General features: G+C 44.2%; 1 protein-coding gene across 1 annotated transcript; it reads right to left on the minus strand.

Annotated features, from left to right (window-relative positions):
• Positions 1-1,363: 1,363 nt before the first annotated feature.
• Positions 1,364-16,310, minus strand: LOC132710311 (vomeronasal type-2 receptor 26-like). The gene is made up of 6 exons (XM_087871948.1): positions 16,084-16,310; positions 15,375-15,663; positions 11,736-12,530; positions 5,889-6,101; positions 5,179-5,305; positions 1,364-2,501 (listed from the first exon to the last, which is right to left on the minus strand). The coding sequence occupies exons 1-6, from the start codon at positions 16,308-16,310 to the stop codon at positions 1,591-1,593; spliced, it is 2,562 nt and encodes an 853-aa protein (XP_087728074.1). The 3' UTR covers positions 1,364-1,590.
• Between the last annotated feature and the right edge of the window lie 3,864 nt (positions 16,311-20,174).

Here is a 20,174-nt window from a genome sequence, read left to right on the forward strand (position 1 = left end):
CAGGGAGAGTGAGCAGCCCCCCCCCCAAGCTCCAGGCAGGGCGCCATGGCTTCCCGGGAGGTCCGGCTCTGCCCGGGTAGGGAAGCGCCCAGGAGCGACCGCCGAGTCAGACCCGACCGCCTTCAAGCGCAGCGCAGAAGAATCGATGGAAACGCCTTGAGTGGCAGAGACGGCCTGGACTCCCCGCGGGGGAAGATGGGGGCCCGGGAGAGCCGAAGGAGACGCGGAAGACCGACTCTCGCTCCAGAGGGAGCCGCGGAGGGCAGCCAAGGGAGCGCAGCCCCGGGGGCGAGAAAAGCAAGAAGGGCCCCAGCCCCTCGGGGGAAGACCAGGCGGAGCTGCTCGGCTGACGTCACGGCTTTTCTGGGCCACTTTGCCTCCGGTTGCGCCCAAGGGGGAACCCCACGCCTTGCAAAGACCCCAATTGTGCCCCCCCCTTACTCAGCAGACCTTTGGAAGCCGGTTAAGAAGGGGGGGCTGGGGTCCTCCCCTCCCCCTCCTTTTTTCTCTCCTTCCTACTTCTCTTGCTTTCCTCGCTTTCTCTTTCTGGGCCCTCGTCCTCTTGGGCGGATCCCCCTCCCTGTCCCCTCCCGCCTTGGCCCCCCAGGAGCCCCCCCCTCAGGACTGGCTGAGGGCCCCTCTGGGAAGCGCAGCGGGCGAGGAAGCAGCGGAGCAGTGGCTGCCTGCATTGCCTTCCTCCCAGCCCGGCTGCGGGGATGGAGGGCTAAGCGGGCGGCTCTGCGCCTCTCCCCTCCCAGCCCCGTCGGAGCTCAGAGGCTGCGGGAGCCCCACTGAAGAGAGCTGCCTGGGGGATCGAGGCAGGGAGGCCTCTGGGACGCTGGAGCCAAAGCGGGGCTTCTGAGCGGCAGCTTCACCCGATGCCTCCCCACAAGAGGAGGACAGCTGGGCAGGCGAGGAGGAGGAGGGCGACTGAGAAGTTATTCTCCGGGTTAGCGGATCCTTCACCGCTGGGCTCCGGGAAACCTCGGAGGCTTCGCTTCGCAGTGCCCTTCACCGAGGTTGCAGCCCCGCGGGCTGGGGAGGAGGGGATTAGATCCGGCTGTCGGAGGGGTCCTTATCACCCACTAAAGGGACGGAGGGGGGAGGATGCAGGATCCCTTAGAAAGCCCTCCTTCCCTAGGGAGGGGCAGCTGCTGGAAAGAGGTGCTGATGGGGTCTCTCGGTGAGAGAGCCTTCAGGGACGCCCCCACCCCCACCTGGCTTGGTGAACAAGGGTTCTCATGAAGATGATGGTATAACTCTTGGAGGATGGGTCCTACAGCTTCCATCTTACCTCTTTTCCTACTTTCTCTTTCTACACATCTATATTTTCAGTCACTGACAGTAGGAATATTTGCTCAAATTATAAAGTGTCTGGTTCTTGGGAGCTGCAAAATATTTAAAAATTCCTATGAATGACTTTCACCGATTTCTCTTTAGCTAGATTTATTGGGATGAATAATGCAATAATTCCAGTCATTCAACCATTTCCCATTTCAAAACAAACTATTTAAGTGGGGATAATTACTGCCTTCTTTCAAATAAAAGAAACTTTTAACAATTCTTTCAATATCACATTTGTGTTATATCTCATGTTTGTACACTTGTTCTGGCTGTGAGCTGCTCCTTTGTGTTGAGGTCTGGCCTCAGAAGGATAATGTAGCACTTGGGGATGAAGATGCAGACCAGCAGACCAGCACTGGAGGCCAGGATGGAGAAGACCTGCACAGCCACCATGGATTTCCCTTTGGTGCTCAGGTAGGTGGGCACAAAAGTCACCCAGACACTGCAGAAGACCAGCATGCTGAAGGTGATCAGCTTGGCTTCGTTGAAGGCCCCAGGCAGGTTCCTGGCCAGGAAAGCCACCGTGAAGCAGATGGCAGCCAGGAAGCCCATGTAGCTGAGGGTGACGTAGAACATGACAACGGCCCCTTCGTTGCATTGCAGGATGATCTCTCCAGGCTGGGAGTGGAGGTCAGAGTCAGGGAAGGGGGCAGAAACTCCCAGCCAGGTGGAGCAGATGATAATTTGGACAGTGGAACAAGAGAGGATGATGGAGTTGGCCAAGCTCTTCCCCAACCATCTCTTCACCCGGTTTCCTGGTTTTGTGGCCAGGAAGGCCAGCACCACCGTGATGGTTTTGGCCAAGAGAGAAGAAACGGCAACTGAGAAGATGATGCTGAAGACCGTTTGTCGGAGAAGGCAGGTGGCTTTCCTTGGTTGACCAATGAAGAGAAGAGGAGACAAGAAGCAAAGCAGGAGGGAGACCAGGAGGATGTAGGAGAGGTCCCGGTTGTTGGCTTTGACAAGGGGAGTTTCTCGGTATTTAATGAAGATGATTAAAACAAGGCCTGTTGTTAGGAAGAAGAATAGGGCAAAAGAGACCAGGATGATGCCCAGATGTTCTTCATAAGACAGGAAGGTTATGACTTTGGGGATACATTGGACTCTGGCCTCATTTGGATATTTATCATCTGGACACTTGGTGCATTTTTGCGTATCTGAGAAAGTCCAAAAGCAATATTTCTTTTATATACTGTTTTTGTTACATTTCAAAAAATACCTTTTTTGGATGACAGCTGTTACCATGGGCATTTTCCAAGAAGTATTTCTTAGCTATTTCATTAAAAAGAGCAAAAGAAGGATATTTTTTAAAAAATGTAGCTAGGTATATGAAGTTGAGGGAAGTCCTAGGATCTTAATTATTTCCTGTGTAATGTGTAGAATCTTCATAGGAATCTACATTATTAGAGGTTAATAATGAATCATATAATCTTTTTAGACAAACATCCTGAGTCCTGCCTCATGGCAGTTAATATCCTGGACTTGGAGGATACCTACAGTATCTTGTAACATCTGGAAGCAACCTGGAATTCAGGAGAAACTTCCTATCAGTGAGAGCAATTAGCCAGTGGAACAGCTGGCCTCCAGAAGTTGTGGGTGCTGCAACATTGGAGGTTTTTAAGAAGAGACTGGACAGTCACTTGTCTGAACTGGTATAGGGCAGTGGTTCTCAACCTTCCTAATGCCGCGACCCTTTAATACAGTTCCTCATGTTGTTATGACCCCCAAACATAAAATTATTCCTAAAACCTTTGAAAATATGTGTTTTCCAATGGTCTTAGGCCAGGGGTCCCCAACCTTTTGGACCTCAGGGACCACCAAGTTCATCATTTTAAATTTTGCGGACCACTAATACGAATCCAGCATGTCGCTTGCTGAAGCACCTGGACTTTCAGTGACAGGATGGGGTCCTTTAGGCACTCTCCCTCCTCTCTCTCTCTCCCACTCTTTCTATCTCATTCTCTCTTTCTCTCTCCCTCCCTCTCTCTCTCCCCCACTCTTCTCTCTCTCATTCTCTCCTTCTCTCTCTCCCCTCTCTTTCTCTCTCTCCCACTTTTTCTCTCATTCTTTCTCTTCCCCAACTCTCATTCTTTCTCTCTCCCCCCTCTCTTTCTCATTCTTTCTCTTTCCCTTTCTCCCCCACTCTCTCATTCTCTCTTTCTCTCTCCCCCCACTTTCTCCCCCCTCTTTCTCTCTCTCCCCCACTCTCATTCTGATTCTCTCTCTGATTCTCTTTCATTTTGTCTCTCTCTCTCATTCTCTGATTCTTTTTCATTCTCTCTCTTTCTCTCTCTCTCATTCTGCCTTTCTCTTTCATTCTTTGTCTCTTTCTGTCTCTGTCTCTCTCTCATTCTCTCTCTCTCTCTCATCTCATGGGCCAGCCAGTGTCTTGGGGCTGAGAGGAAGTCAAGCGTCTCCCTGAGAGACCGAGGTGTGTGGAGCACCAACAAGGGCCGGAAGAAGTGTGGGAGCAAAGCACTACTTGAACTTGCATGAGCATTCGCCTTGGTATATTTGTGCCAGCCGGTGGCCAAGGCAGCCCTCATCTCCTGCCGCTTGGGACTCGGAGCGGTAAATGGTGACTGGTCTGGGGAGCAGCCAGATTTTGCTCTCCATTGCGGATGCCAGATCGGCCTCCTGTGAGCTCTCGTCTCTCGGGGAGCCCAACCAAAGTTTGCAGCGCCACTTCAGGGAGCGCTCCTCGAGAGACGAGAGCTTGCAGGGGGCCGATCTGGCATCCACAATGGAGAGCAAAATCCGGCTGTTCCCCAGACCAGACACCATTTACCGCTCCAAGTCCCAAGCGGCAGGAGATGAGAGCTGCCTTGCGCCGCAAATATACCAAGGCAGAATTCTGATGCCGCACTTACAGCGGAGAGAAGAAGCCGGATTTTGCTCTCCATTGCAGACACCAGATCGGCCCGCTGGAAACTCTCGTCTCTCAAGAGACGAGAGCTTGCAGGGGGCTGATCTGGCGTCCGCAATGGAGAGCAAAATCTGGCTGCTCCCCAGACCAGATGCCATTTATCACTCCGAGTCCCATCGCAAACGCCGCTTCTTGCCGCTTGTGTCGCCCCCTCGACCACCACCACAACAGCACCATTCATTCCGGACGGCGAGGGCTGCACTCCTTTTTCCGTATTGCACCACCTGCAAAAATGCAATACGAAAATTTCTCCGTGGACCACCAGTTGGTGACCACTGTCTTAGGGGATCCCTGTGAAAGGGTCGTTCGACCCCCAAAGGGGTTGTGACCCACAGGTTGAGAACCCCTGGTATAGGGTATAGGGGGTGGATTAAAAGACTCCAAGGTCCCTTCCAGCTCTGTTCTATTCTGGTTGATTGATTGATTGATTGATTGATTGATCTACATGACTGGTAGAATATTTGTGTAATGAGTTCCCCCCATAACAATCCACAGCACCAGATTATGGACCAGTGACACCTTCTCAGTGATCCTCAAGGGGAGGATCCAATATACAGTGGATTGCAAGGTCTTTCAGAAGGTGGACCTAAAACAATTCATCAAATTTCAAAGAAGTCAGATGTTCCTAGAAAGGTGAATTTAGCAGCACATATCCAAACTAAAAAGCAGAAGAGATATTTCCTCTGCTGTTAGTAAAGCTTGCCCAGTCTGCCATCCCCTCCTCCCATCTCTTCCCAGCCCCTCCTTCCAAGTCTTTTTGATTTACTTCCATTTAGATAAGAAATTGTGCAGATTAAAAAAAACAATGACAGCTGAGCTTCAATGTGTCTTTTAACTTCCACTTTCATGAAAATCCTCTGGATGGATCCAGTTCCACAAAGCCTCCCATTTTCCTCAGTGTGACCCACCTTCCTGAGTGGAGAAGGTCCCCTCCGGACAAGGAACGCAGTCATAGCAGCAAACTGGCTCTCCTTCTCGAGCCCTCTTGACAAATCCAGGATGACAACTTTCCACACATTTGGACTGAGGCAGGGACTGAGCAGAAGAAAAGGAATGCCAAAGAAAAGGTGTTAGGATTCTCCATCCATGGAAAATGGAGGGAGAAATGGACGGAGACAAGTAACCTCTGGTCTTCATTGAGGTAAATAGGAAATCTCTGACTACTTCTAAACAGATGCAGGAGGTAAAACAACTGGCAGATTCTTCCTTTAGTTCCTCCCTTTTTCTTTTGGAATTTAACATTACAATAAAGTCCTTTTCTATTTAATGTAGTCTAAAGGGATGGAATTGAAAAATGATTTATGTATGATGATATAATCATATTAAAACTGACAACAAAGTTTACTCTAAAAGATTTAGGAAGCTTTTATTCCATTAGATTTTTTAATGTAGAGTAAAACTCTGATGGAGAAAGAAACCTCTGACCAGTAAGATCTTGAAAGGTTTCCATAAAACATGGCAAAGCCACTCCACTTAGGTCCCGTCTCTTGAAGAGCTTCCATGAGATGACACCACCTGGCATGGGAGGCCAACCACCCTGGAGACTCCAGGCTTTGCCCACTTGAAATGGGACCTCAGGCTTTGGAAAATAGAGAAAAGACACCAAAATTTCTCCCACCTTATTGAGCAACTTTAGCCATGAAAGAACATCTTGGTCGATAGAAAGTCTCTGTCTTTCAAAATACGCCAGAATTTCTGTCCTGGGATCCTCCTTGGGGAGAATCAAGATGATTTTGATGCCTAGATCTGCTTTTATTTCTCCATTTTGGTCCAAATACAGTTTCCTCTCAGAAATATTCCAAAATTCATTCTTCTCCAGAAAGGGATGAAACTAGAATGGGAGCATCCAGGAATTTGAAAAGTTGAAAACTTTGTTTCTTATCCCACATTGAATCTTTCTTCCACAATTGTCTAATCTCCAAATATGGTTAAATAGGATACAAATACGGCCATTATCTTCATAAGTGAATGAAAATGTTTGAGAAAGATTCGTTCATCATTTACTGACAAAGCATAGAGAAAATATAATTAACACAATTGATCAATTATAGGGAACATTCTAGAGCAGATGACAAATAAAATGAACAGAGAAAGAAAAAAGACGATTCATAAACTCTTTGAAAACAAGAGGTTGATTCCCAGAAAGCATGGGTTGATCAAGAAGAAAGTTGTCAGGCTAATCTTCTCCCTGGTCATCCTGATGGAAAACACCTCCAGATGGAGAGTGGCTGGCTCTGGAGAATTTGATCGCTGAAGAGGGAGCCGGGCTTAGAGAGGGGAGATCAGGGCTTAGTTCTTCATCAACTGATGGAAAAATACATATCAAATAGACCTGCATCATTCTACGCCTGCTTCATAGATCTCAAGGCAGCCTTTGATACGGTTCCCAGGACTAAGCTATGGCAGAAGCTGGAAGCTGCCTCAATTGACCACAGGCTTCTTCATCTCTTACCTGCCCTACATACCAAAACGTCCCTCAAGGTGAGGTGTGCTATGCAGGGGTCCCTCTCGAAGTCAGTTAAAACTCAAAAGGGGGTTAAATGGGGGCATTTTGGCCCCCCTGCTTTTCAACTTTTACATAACTGGCATGGTAAAATGGCTAAACAAACCAAATCACCCCCCCCCAAAAAAAATAGGTGACCGAAGCATCGCCCTCCTGCTCTATGCAGATGCCCCTGTGATCCTCTCCAGGACACCAGAAGGCCTGAAAAGAGCCTTGCGAGCCCTTCTCCAGCACTGCAATTACAATCAACTGGGCATCAATGATGAGAAAACAAAGATCAAAAAGGCCAAAACTTTATTCATGGTATCTAAATGGCCACAAAATAGAGCAGGGAAGCCCCTTCAAATCCCTGGGGGTGGCCATTCAGGCCAAGGGTTCAAGAGAGATGCAGCTGCCCTGGGCCAAAGATCAGCCAGCACCATTCTTCATTGTTTCCGCACAAAGGGAGGCTACTATGTCCCTGCTGCTATTAAGCTTTTTGTGCCCAAGTCGCTAGCACAGCTCCTTTATGGGACGTTGCTCAGACCGTCAGCTTCATGTTTTACATCATTAGAAGTAGTTCAATCCAAATTCACCAGATCAATTCTCCAGATGCCACGTTGTGTCTCAAATGCACTTCTGCGCCTGGAGACAGGATTGACAGAAGCCGAAGCAACAATCCGTATAGTGGAGCTGGCAGCAGATTCGGACAGTGAGGAGGTTGGGGAGGGACATGGGCCAGTCCTGGAGTCTGGGGAGGCTCTGATGAGGGCTCTGTGGTAGTGCGCACACATTTGCGAACCGGTAGGGAAGGTAAGTGAATTTCACCCCTGGATTCTCCCCTCTTCTCTGATCCTTCCCTAGGCAGCCTCTCTTCTCCTCATCCCAAAAGTCATTCTCACACATCATTGCACTTCCTAAATAGATTATGGGAACTCTGGTGATATCACTGGATTTCAGTAACGGACTCACAAACAATTGTGTGATGTGATTAGAAAACTGAGGGGCGGATGGTATGATAACTAAATGGATAAAAACTGTCTTCAAAATGATACTCAAATAATTTTTAATCTTTTTAAATTTTTCCAACGACACCTGAAGGTTATGTTTGTTTACTTGATTGATTAGTCCATGGGCCAAATCAAAGTGCAGAGTTCCAAACACAAATTATTACTAAAATCCGATAAAAACAATTTAAAATGGAATTTGAATAAAATGCAATTCAAAATAAGATTGGAATAGAATACAATAATATATGGATAAATAAAATATGATAAAATGATATTTCAATATCACCCCTTCAGTCTACCCCAATCAGCCCCACAAATTCCGATCTCAACCGAGCCATTTTGCTCAAGTTCTGAGCTGTATTAAATGTTGTTTTCAAATTCTGGCTGCAGATAAGGTGAGTCATTTTGATATGGGATTCCCGATGGGTCCTTCCTTTGGTATATGGACCAAGGTACCTGCCTCTCACCCTCTTATGCAGGCAGCAATCAAATGGGATGTGAGCCAGGTCTTCTGCCTCTGCCACTCTGCCAATGCAGAGACGTCCATTATAAGGTCTAGAGTGGCATCTCCCATATCTGACCATTGTGTCCAGCTGTTTGAATCTCCCTCACGTAAATCTCTCCCTAAGATGTTTTGGCAGTTGTAACTTTAAATAGTTGTCTAGTTGAAAAGTAGGTTTGTATTTGCTCAGCCATTTCAACTTACCCACCTTACTAAGAATAGCCATGTCATTTTGTGCTTCTACATCCTTAATTCTTTGGGCAGCTGTTTTTTTTTATTGTTCGCCTGTTACGCAAGAGACAGGAAGGCCACAGCTACTTCCACAATTAATCAGTTTAGTGATCCAAGAGGTTTGTGATTGTGAGTTTATCTGCTCTAGTAAGCATAACTTGGGGAGTCTATCAGTCTCCATTTCATTGACTTTGTGCCAGTGGTTACATGCTTTGATTTTGGATAGTGGATGAATTGTATACATTCCCAATTCAGCTCTAACTGCTGCAGCAGATGTCCTTAGATCTACACCCACAATACAGCTCAGGTGCTGGGACTGTGTTTGTTCTAGAACTGTGGTTGAGTAGAAATCCCAAACTTCTGCTCCATACAAGAGCATAGGGGAAACCTTTATATACTTTAATTAATGGGCCAGGGATTAATAATAGATTAATGGGAATTAATAGGTTAGGGATAACTTTTTGCTATTGGATGTCAATTTTTCTGTTATCATTAATACTGTCAAGTTGATAAATCCCCTTCACGCAAGATTTGATCTAAGATGTAGATCCTAGAGTAAGCTAATTTGATGTGATTTAATTTAAAGAATATAAAGCTTTTCTACTTAAAAATCTTATTTGAAACTTCATTTAAAAAGTTTGATAAAATAACAATGGTTTTAAATCAACTTAAAGGCGATAATCAGAAGCAAGCAACAATTGTTGAATCGGATGGATTGGATGGATGGATGGACTGGAACTGAATTTTTTTTTTTTAAATTTGATTTATATGCCGCCCTTCTCCGGAGACTCAGGGCGGCTTACAATGTGTTAAGTAATAGCCTTCATACTTTTGTATATTTATACAAAGTCAGCTTATTGCCCCCACAAACTGGGTCCTCATTTAACCTACCTTAGAAAGGATGGAAGGCTGAGTCAACCTTGAGCCTGGTAAGATTTGAACCTGCAGAAATTGCAGGCAGCTGTGTTAATAACAGGGTGCATTAAACCACTGTACTACCAAGAATTTGCTGCTGGCATCCCTGAAGAAGGAGTCTGGTTTGAAGGCAGGCTGCTTGGAGATGGCTGGAGAGGCCATGGACCCTGAAGACTCAAAGTGGGCAGAACGGATGACTGAAGAAATGGATTCTTTCAAGAAGATTGAGGGAGATTGGGGAATGGACTTGTCATACTTAACCGGAAAACAAGTCTTAAGAGTTGTCGTGTTTCAATTTACAGGAGGTCCTGTGACTTTGGGGAATAGAAAGCAGTTGTTGGGAAAGATCCTAATTAAAGTTTTAAGGAAACGAATTATTATTAAGAATCAAACAAAGATATTGAATCATGAACAGATTCAGGATGGATCGGAGATAATGACTGTGGTGGTCTGTGGTAGATAAGAAGCTCCTGTAAATTTTCTCTGACTTAAATACAATAGCAGATAACAGACCATTTTGAAGTTTTTAATTTTAACTTTATTGTTGGATTGCCTGTTAACTACGTTTTTTATATACAGCATATAGATGACAAGTCAAGTAGTTGCAAATAGATGTGTAGTTTATAATTGTGGGCCTATTTTGCAAGGGGGAGAAACTATTATTGCTGTATTGTATTCAACTGGGGGGACAATATGCAAGTTTTGTCTGTTTTTAATGCACAATTAATATATATATATATTGTCCAGCTTTTTTTGTCTTTGTAATAGTTTTATTTTCCAAAGTTGTATTTTACTTTTTTGAATAAAATAAAATTTAATAAGAGGAATATCAAGTTTCCAGAAACAATATTTATCATTAGGACACAGAATGGTGCGTAAGTAAAAAGCAATAGAAAAATATTTGATTTTTAGCAACTAGGACTTGACTAACAATAGAGTCTCATATAAGAACATTAATGATGGACTGGAAGAAAGATGAGGGACACCAAACTTGATATTTATGTTTGTGAAAATGATCTCAAAATCATAGTTAACTAGAAACAGAATCGGAGTCAGCAGGGAGATGTTCATGGAAAGAAGGCAAATGCAGCCATAAGAATCTCAGGAAGTGAACTTTGTGGTTTGGGGAGACCCCAACTCAAGGACCAGGTCCCCTTGCGGGCATCACGCTTGGAGGAGAATTTCCACAAAATCTACGTGTGAACTTCAGGGAAGGAGAAATAAGCCAAGGAAGAGATCAGAGGAGCTGCTCTTAGCCTTGAGGAAAGAGAACAAGGAGAAGAGCTGAAGATCAGGAGGAGTCTGGGAGCCCCTTTTCCAACTGACACAATCTCTCGGTTGGAGAAGGGAGGATGCAGCCCTCTTCCAATCACTGACACAGGTTACACACAAGCGTAAGATCTGCTCACTATTATTCCAGGGTGTCAGACACGGAAAAATGAATTCAGTTACAAGAGAGGAGATTTTAGCTGAAGGAGAGAAAAAATATGATCAAAGGATGAGCTGTTTTATAGCTGAGCCAGTGAAGCAGAGAAGTTCAGTCTCCTCTTCATGGATTGTCTGAGTGCAAAGACTGAGCAGCCATCAGTCAGAGAAGCTTTAAGTGGGATTCCTGCAGAGAGGAGGGGTTGGGCTAGATGGTCTCAGGGTCTCCTCCAAATTTAGAAAGGTTGTCATGCCACAACAGGTATCTATTGGGCTGTTGTTGCTCTAGCACCACCTAGTGGCCGGGGGCAGATAAGCCTCACTGTATGGTCTGAAGCCAGACTCCCTTTTCTCTCAGCCTTTGGAGGAGACGGAAGCAGCCGGTTTGACCGAGACACCTGGTCATCCGGAGACCTCCGTCCCTCACACGGAGCATCCTTGGAGAGGTTCCAGCTGCTTCTTTGTTGGCTCTTAGTTAATGCTGCCTATCTCCTATTTATATTTGATTCTCACTCTTTGCATTTCCTCAGTTTCTCCGTGCCCTTTTCTCCCAATGAAACACCCAGATCCACCCCAGGCTCCCTTTCACTGGAGGAGAAGAGGGGGGTTTAGCTGCCTGTTGAGCTGCACACAGACCCACCTGCAGTGGGGACGGAACAAAGGGGAAATTCCACCATCCTAATCACAAACCCACAAATATGGGAATGTATTTAAGAAAGAATACAGCATTTTTAAATTAGCAGGTTTTAATATTAAAATGCCATGGTATCTACTCTTGGGAACCATTATTCCCTGAGTAATTGAATTGGCCAGACCTGTTGAGTTGGTTCCCCTCCTTCTCCTCTGGATTCCTCCTCCAAAGGATCTAAGATTAATGGATCAATATTGGGACCCCCATACCTGCCACGGCTGCAGCCTTGGAAACCCCAAAGTCTTTTCTCCCTCCTTCCTTCTCCTCCTCCATCTGGAGGAATAAGCGGCATTTAAGGCCTGGGCCAGAGTCTGAATGAGGCTGTAATATTGGTAGTTATTTGGGAACCTTCTTCTGTTCCTTTTCTCCTGGGTCTCCAGTGGGGCTTTCTGGGTGCATCTTCTGCGGCCTTTGGCAGAAAAGAGGTTCTTTGAAAGAGAACAGTGGAAATGAGGATCTTGAAACTTTTCTTCCACAAAGAAATTGGGTTCAAAGGCATCATCCATTGGCCTTTTTTTCCCCAGATAACCAAAGTTCAAAATACTATGGATGTATTTGAGAAGTCTACGCTTCTTCATTAGATATATAAAAAAATTTGTGAGGATCCAGACTTTCCCTTCAATGGGTCCTGGCAGACGCATCAATGTTAAATGGAAAGGAAGAATTCTCTCCCAAATGGAATCAAGTTCCATGAAGTGAACAAAGACACTGACTTGTCTCCACTTAGAGAGGGAATCCCTGAGGTATACTGCATATCCAGTTGTTGAGAACAGTTGTGATATAACTACACAAATTCCACTCCTGACAAGCACAGGAGTAAAAGTCCTCATGAAATTCTCTCCCTTCTCTGTGTCTGAAGCAAAGAGGCCAATCAGGGTCCATCTGAAATGGAGGAGCAGGTGGACAATTGCTGGGTACAGGATCCCTTCTTTGGGATTCATCCGGTAAAAAAAGGGGAATTTACTTTTTTCACTCAGAGCCTCTGAAGCAGTTTCAACTTTGATCTGAAAAAGCAATGAAGAATGCTGTGTTATATTTGGGGTCAGATCAAGTCAAAAATATTAGATTTTAATAAATCCAACCTGGTTCTCATGAATATATTAAAATAGTTTGTTTCTCTATCCCAGATTCTTTCTGGAGGAAATTTTTTAACTTCTTTCTCCAGTTATACAAGAAATAGGCAGACCTCAAAGCCTAATAAGATTTGTCAATTGCATAATCCAAGTTTGGTCTTTAATTGAAGTTTTCTCTGTTCCAACAGCCACAATTTTCAGAGTCTGTCAGTTTCCATAGATTAAATTTTATGCCAATGCCCATATTTTCTGAATTTAGACAAAGCAGAAATTGGGTAAATTCCCAAATCAGCTCTGAGGGCAGCAGCTGGAGTCCTTTTACCCACCCCAAGATCCTCCTCAGAGGCTGAGATTGGGTTGGTTCTGCTGGTGGTTTCTCTCTGGAGCCCCAAACATCAGATTGATGGAAGAACATGGGGGAAAACTGGGCCTCAGATACTTTAATCATTGGGGCTGAGGAAGCTGGAGAGCTGAGAGGTTTTCATTTAAGCACCACTTTCACTCCTGCCCTTTCTCTAACTGAGCTCCTTGGATGATGAGGGAGCCAAGATTCAGGCTCAGAGACTAGATCAGTGGTCCCCAACCCCCGGTCCGCGGACCGGTGCCGGGCCGTGGAGTACCTGGCACCGGGCCGCGCAGCGGCCGGGGGACATGAACGCTGCAGCGCAAAGGCTCCTGGGCCGTGCGCAATGGGCCGTGCGCAAAAGCTCCTGGGCCGTGCCCCCACCCCTGCGCGCGCTCAGCGGGCCGCGGCGATAAAAAGGTTGGTGACCACTGGACTAGATGACCTACAAGGTCCCTTCCAACTCTGTTAATCTGTATCAGTCTATACTATTCCAGACAAGTGGCTGTCCAGTCTCTTCTTCAAAGCCTCCAGTGATGGACCACCCACAATTTCTGAAGGGGAGACGTTCCATTCCTCACCATTAGGAAATTTCTCCTTAGTTCTAGGTTGTTTCTCTCCTTGATTAGTTTCTATCCATTGTTTCTTGTCTTGCCTTCTAGTACTTTGGAAAATAGGTGGACCTCCTCTTCTCTGTGGCAGCCCCCCAAATATTGGTACATTGCTATGATGTCACCCCTCATCCTTTTCACTAGACTAGACATACTGAATTCCTGCAACTGTTCCTCATATGTTTTAGTCTCCAGGCCCTTAATCATCTTTTCTGCACTCTTTCCAGAGTCTCTACATCTTTTTTATAATATGGTGACCAAAAGTGGATGCACTATTCCAAGTGTGGTCTTGCCAAGCATTTATAAAGCAGTACCAATAATTCATGTGATCTTGATTTTATCCCTCTGTTAATGCAGCCTAGAATTGCAATGGCTTTTTTGGCTGCTGCCACACATTGCTGGCTCATATTTAAGTGATTGTCCACTTTCACTCAAAGACCACTTTCACAGTTACTGCTATGGAGCCAGCTTTCACCTAATCTCTAAGTGTACATTTGGTTCTTCTAGCCTAACTAAAAAAACCTTACTTTTCTCTACATTAAATTTCATTTTGTTAGATAGGCCCAGGGTTCAAGTCTACCTAGATCCACCTGGATCTTCTTGAGCCTATCTTCTGGGGTGTTGGCTATTCCTGCCACTTTAGTGTTGTCTTCAAATTTGATGATTTCCCCATTTCTCCCCTCATCCAAATCATTCATGAAGATGTTGAAGAGAACTGGGCCTAAAATGGAACCTTGGGGTCCCCCACTGCTTGTTTCCCTCCATGCAGATGTAGTTCCATTGAGGACCACAGGCTGAGCCCATCTGGGGCTGATGCTGTCTATCCCACATATTTTCTGCTTCCCGAGAAATAGGTTGTGGTTTACTTTGTCAAAGCCTTTCTGAAATCCAAGTACTGTATACTACATGCACTGCATTTCACTGGTCCACTAATTTAGTCAGTTTTGTCAAAAAAAGAAATAAAATTTATTTATGATCTGTTTTTTGACCCTGCATTAGTCCTAGTAAGTCATTTCAAATCTATACTGAAGAACAAGGGTTCAAATATGCATCTTTCCCTTCCCCCTTGGTAAGCATAGATCCTTCTTCTCATGGCTCCATTGAACCCAAACCTCCCTCTCAAACAAGGGCTTGGATCAGGGCCAACAGTCTGAGCTCCATTTTGAGGGCAAAACATTTTCTCCATCATATTTCTCTGTTTATTGAGTCAAATGCTGCACTAACATCTAGAAAGCAGCAAACCTAGTTTTATGTCACTGATATAGATTATATATTTCAGGACAAATTTGTTGCCAATATTAGATTATTAGATTATTAACATGCATTATTCCTTATAAAATCTATATGGCTTTTAACTCTACCTTCTACTTCTTCTGCAAAGAATGCATTTTTCTCAAGCTTAACTAAGAGGATCATGGCATAAATTTTAGCCACAATATCTGCTAGTCTATTTGGTCTATAATTATAGAGTAATTTTTATTCCACATTTTAGATAGGTAAAATGCTACTATTGGCAACTTCAATCTGAGTGAATAGGGCAGGCATTATTTATGCGTGAAAATGAAGTTGCCAATAGAGGCCTCAACAACCAGGGATATTTTTTGATCAGTTAATAGTTGTTAGAATATCTTTTCCAGGGAATGTATTGCTTGCTTTTCAGGCCTTTTATGATTATTTTCAACATGAACATAATGGGGTAAAATATTGAGAATATGGAGAAAAGCAGCTATTGAATTCCATGGGGAAGACATGATTGCATCTATTGTTCACCCACCACCACCCACCCCTCACTTTACCAGGTTGAGAAAAACACACACAAACCTGTGGGACTTTGTAGGTGCCTCCTAATGTTGACATCTGGATGGAGATCTCCCTTTTAGCTACATCAATAAGAGACAGGAGGTTCTCCTTCCTTCCACAGCCGTAGTTGGGGACATTGGCTTCTCCAGTGGAGAGCATGTCCAGCAAGGCATCTGAAGTGAGGAAAGTGTTCAAATAGTTGTTGTGGATGTTGTAGCCCAGTGTGAGGTTGTGCAGGAACTGGGAATTCTTGTTGACCATTTGAATGTTGAAAATGAATCGTAAACCATATAAAAAACCATAAACCTTCCTATTGTTAAAACATGTTATTATAATCCAAAGCAACAATAAATACTTTTTTTTAATATATAATCCTCCACAAGCCTACTGAGCCTTAAACCAATATTGATCCAATGATCAGTTACACAAATATGGAAATGGGTTGAGGTACAGCAACTACAACTGATTCCACCACTACTTTAAAATCATTATTCAAGTGAAAAATTAAGGACTGGAGTGAGAAAGGAAAATAATCTGCAGCCCTTTCAGCTTTTTTTCAGATCCATTTTTGGATTTGAGTCTCTTTCACAAAATAGAAGCCATGGAAATCAAAATCATTCAGGAAATTAGACATATTCCCCAATATAGGAATAAATGAAAAATAAGAAACAGAAAAGAAGGAGAGGGTTAGAATGGAGGGAGTGTAACTCAATCACCCTGAATGACTTACGAATCATGGAAAACAAACTGAAGAGAAGGAGCCATATTGAAAAGCAACTTTATATGCAATATTTCACTTCCAGTGAGGACTATACCAATGAGATGGTCTCCTGGGCTGTAAAAGCTCCGTGGTTGTTTTCCATCTTGGTGCTCCAAACTCAGCGGGCATTTCATCCTCAGCTTCCCAGAGACTGGATGGGACAAAAGCAGCATCAGAAGCAGAAGCAGGAGATCCATAATTCATGAGGTGAATCAATGAATCCCTTTCCTGGTTCTAAAGAAGATTTAGAAGAATCAAAGGACTCTCACAAGGTGCAACATACAGTTGCTTTTTCTCAACACAGAGAAACATTCAGCTTCATCTTGAAAAGAGAGAGATGTACATTCAAGAGCACAGACTCTGCCTGTCCCAAAACTCCATATTTCTCTGCCCAAAGTCTCCCCTGGAGGATTCGGCCAAAGAGCAGAGCTGAAATTTTTATCATAATTCTCCCTCTCAGGAGGGATCCCTGGATAATTCAAGTAGTTCTTGGATTTGGAGATTGTTGGGAAATTCTCTGGAGAGAAATGAAAGGGAAATAATCCCCATGTGATTCATAATAACAGGGGCAAAGATGGAATTAAATCGGTCATCTAGAATTGAGAGGTTTGGGGTCTCCATGCTTGAAAGTGGCTCCGGAGGGAATACACGGCACCTGTGGCTGAAGAAAGAAAGAAATCTGAGATTTATTTGCATAATGATGAAAGACAAAACTCCGGGGGCCAGTTAATGCCGGAGCCTGTCACAGATCTGAAATAGCTGCCAGCTGAGTTGGAACCAACATTTACTCTATTTTGAAAGCTAATGCTCAAGGGCATCGCACAAAAGGGCTGATGCAATAGTGTGGCCAGACTCCAAGAACAAAATCAACTTTAATGAAAAACTAGTTTTTTGAACTTTGCAGAGTTAAAAAAATCAGGGAGAGACAAAGACAGAGAGAGAAGTTAGAAAAAACAAGTGAAAAGAGATGGAGAAATCAAGGCTGCCTCTCACCCCATGTGGGGAGGGGAGGGGAAGAGAGGGAGGGAAGGGGAGCTCAGGATCCTCGTGTTGCAGATGGAAAGCTGATCTTCAAAATCCAACTGCCATCTTCAGTAACCCAGGAATGCAGAAGCCCATATCCCATGTTCCCCTGCCAACGTTTCCCATGCACAGGCCAGACAAGGGGGCTCTTGCAGGGATGCCAGACAGGACTCTGCCCGGTTGAGTGGGGAGCCCCTCTTGGGAGAAGGAAGCTGTCAGATCCCTAAAAGTGATACTGCCATTCAATCGGAGGAGGGGGGAGACTTGGATTCAATTTACTAGCATTGCCTGTGTCAACAGATATTTTACAACCTATATCCTGGCGCCAAAGAGCCCTGAGATCCCCTTTACCTGCAGGAAGTTTTATGATAGCCATGTGGGTTGTTTCACTTTAAAGTAAATGGTGGGAATGCATGTTTGTTCGTGTTCTCAGAGAAACTAGTAAAGAAAACATCTTCACACTTGTGTATTGTCTAAAATCTGCATTCTGACTTAAAGGGAGGGGTCTCTACTGCTTTAATCCTACTGCTTTGCCTAAGGGTATTCAGGTCTTGCTTTAACTGGATGGCTGTCACTTCTGCTTAATAAAAGAATCCTTTTGAACAACCATGTTTCAAGAGTTCTCATTTTCTTAAGTTGGAAGGAGAGGCGATCCTTACAGAAAGCACGATCTGCAAAATGGTCAACCCAGAGAAGCAACCTTCGCTCTACTGAGGGGACCTTGCAAACCATGTCTGAACAAAGCAGAGAGCTGGGAGGAACCGATTGCTGGGGGGAGACAGCAACCACCACCCAGTCGGATGCCTGTTTTGTGCACCCCATCGGAGAGGATGAGGTAACCCTGGGGAATCCTGAAAAGCCCTGCTGGTCGATTGGCATCGGGAAGAAAGACGGCTGGGATGAGAGAACCAGAGGAGTCACCCTCAACTGTGACTGTCAGATGTAAATGCCTTATTCTCTAATGTGTAAATAGTGTACAAACAGGGTATCAGGGGTTAACTTATTCTTCACTTCTTAATGTATTCATAATTCACCATTCCCACATATAGCTCCACCCATTGTATATATAAGGAGCTACCTACACCCTTTTCCTTGCTTCTATCTGTGAATATTCAGTGAATATAGAATGCCTAATGTAAATAAAAGAATATATAGTTAAATCTTTAACTCTTGCTAATCTTATTGAGTCTGATCCTGAAAATATTGCAACAAATTTGGTAGCAGAGGATGGTTAATTGACTCAATAAAAAACTTTAAAATGTCTAAGAAAGATAGGCCCAACACCAGGGCCTACAGCAAAGAAATGGAAACGGAACAAGAAATAATCAACGAATCCACGAATGCAATTTCGAGAGAATCCGAAGAATACACCACTGAAGACGAAGAAATAATTGATGACCAGGAGGAAATCGAAATAGAAAATAACGAACTCAGGTCAGAGATATTAAAACTATTAAAAAGCCAGAAGAATGATGAAAGCCTCATCGCGAACCTCCAAGATATGCTGAAGAACAGCGGAGCAGCGAGAGAGAAAAACATCACCAATGAAAAACCTAAAGATCCAAAAATAGTGAGTGATATGACTGCGGAGAAAATCATTACAAAGAAGAAAAACGATGATCCCGCGCGAAAATTTGAATGGCGGCCATCTTGGTTTCAACCGGCCTCCAAGATGAACGAAGCAGAACCAATCAGCAAGCTCAATTCAAAATTTCTGGCGCGAAAAATGTTATCAGACAACGAAAACGAAAAAGAAGATTCAAACACCTCTGAAGAATCAGAACCAGAAAGTGAGGAAGATCCAACAAAACACCAAATAAAATCAGCGATGAAAACGCTCTTTGCTGCATTTGGGCCAAAACTGAAAATTACTAAAAAGATGCCGAAAAAGCGAGCGAGCAAGCCAATGCCTCAAGACCTGCCCGCTCCCATCCTGACTACTAGAGCGCTGACGCCAGAACCCAGAGAGCCCTGCCGATACCGCCCTACGCCGCAGACCGAAGCAAGCACCAACGCTCTCAATAGAAGAGGAAGAACAGCCACCGTCGTCAGAACCCCCAAAGTCGAACCAGAGACCGACTCATCTGAAGAAGAGCAGAGCGAGCAAGCCGCAATGAGGAGAACCTTCCACGACGACGCCGAAGAAGAAATGAGCAACGCGCATGCGCGAAACTACGCTGACGATCCGGGAAGACATGAACTGGAGAGAAGATCATGCAGACTCGTAGCGAGCATCCCCACGCCGTTTTGCAATTTTCTGCATTTACGAGACCACGGACTACCTCAGGTTGTAAGTAATGGACCCAATAATGTCGGAAATTTACCCAGTGACTTCCCAAAACTAAGGGTTGATGGCATTAATTTACAAGAATGGTATCAACAGCTCCAGGTTGTCTTTATGAAGGAAAACTTACTGTTTTTTATCACTAGTCCCCCAAAAAGACCTTGGACACTAAAAATAGATTGTTTACACCATAGAGCTTTTTTCTTAATAATATCTAGTGTGTCTCCTGCAATGTATCACAGCATTAAGCCAAATTTGACTGTTTCAGAAATTATTCAATGCATGTTTAATTTGTTTCACAGTGACAGTGTAGCTACCACCACAAGAATATCTAAAGACTTCTTTTCATCTAGGATAAAACCAGGGGTTTCCATAAGTGAACATTTGATATCTTTGAACAAAATAAGAGCTGAACTGCATTTGAGGGGGGAGGTGATTTCAGACCAAACAATGAAAAGTGTTATTATCAACTCACTTGATCCATCATGGGACAATTTTATGTCACACTTAGAAACAATCAATCTAGGATATTTATCCATAGAAAGTCTATCTAACAAATTGATAACAGAAGATAATTCTAGAAGGAATCGTTCTAACAATCACACAGAACATAAACCATATAGGAAAGTAGCTTTCCAAGAAAAATATAGTGGAACATTTAAATGTCATAATTGTGGATCCAGGGAACACAATAGAAGAGATTGCCCAAAATTCTTAAAAGAAAGATATAGATCAGAATACAGAAACAAATACG

The sequence above is a fragment of the Pantherophis guttatus genome, chromosome 6, assembly GCF_059756535.1.
Source record: "Pantherophis guttatus breed Tessera chromosome 6, ASM5975653v1, whole genome shotgun sequence".
NCBI lineage: Eukaryota > Metazoa > Chordata > Lepidosauria > Squamata > Colubridae > Pantherophis > Pantherophis guttatus.

What these genes read in the sequence shown, in the direction of transcription:
- LOC132710311 (XM_087871948.1), bottom strand. Translation starts at nt 16,310, where the DNA reads ATGGATCTCCTGCTTCTGCTTCTGATGCTGCTTTTGTCCCATCCAGTC. An exon ending in CAGTTTGTTTTCCATGATTC is followed by an intron (nt 15,664 to 16,083) that starts GTAAGTCATTCA and finishes TTTTAACAATAG; the next exon opens with GAAGGTTTATGGTTTTTTAT. An exon ending in GGCTAAAGTTGCTCAATAAG is followed by an intron (nt 5,306 to 5,888) that starts GTGGGAGAAATT and finishes TCTTCTGCTCAG; the next exon opens with TCCCTGCCTCAGTCCAAATG.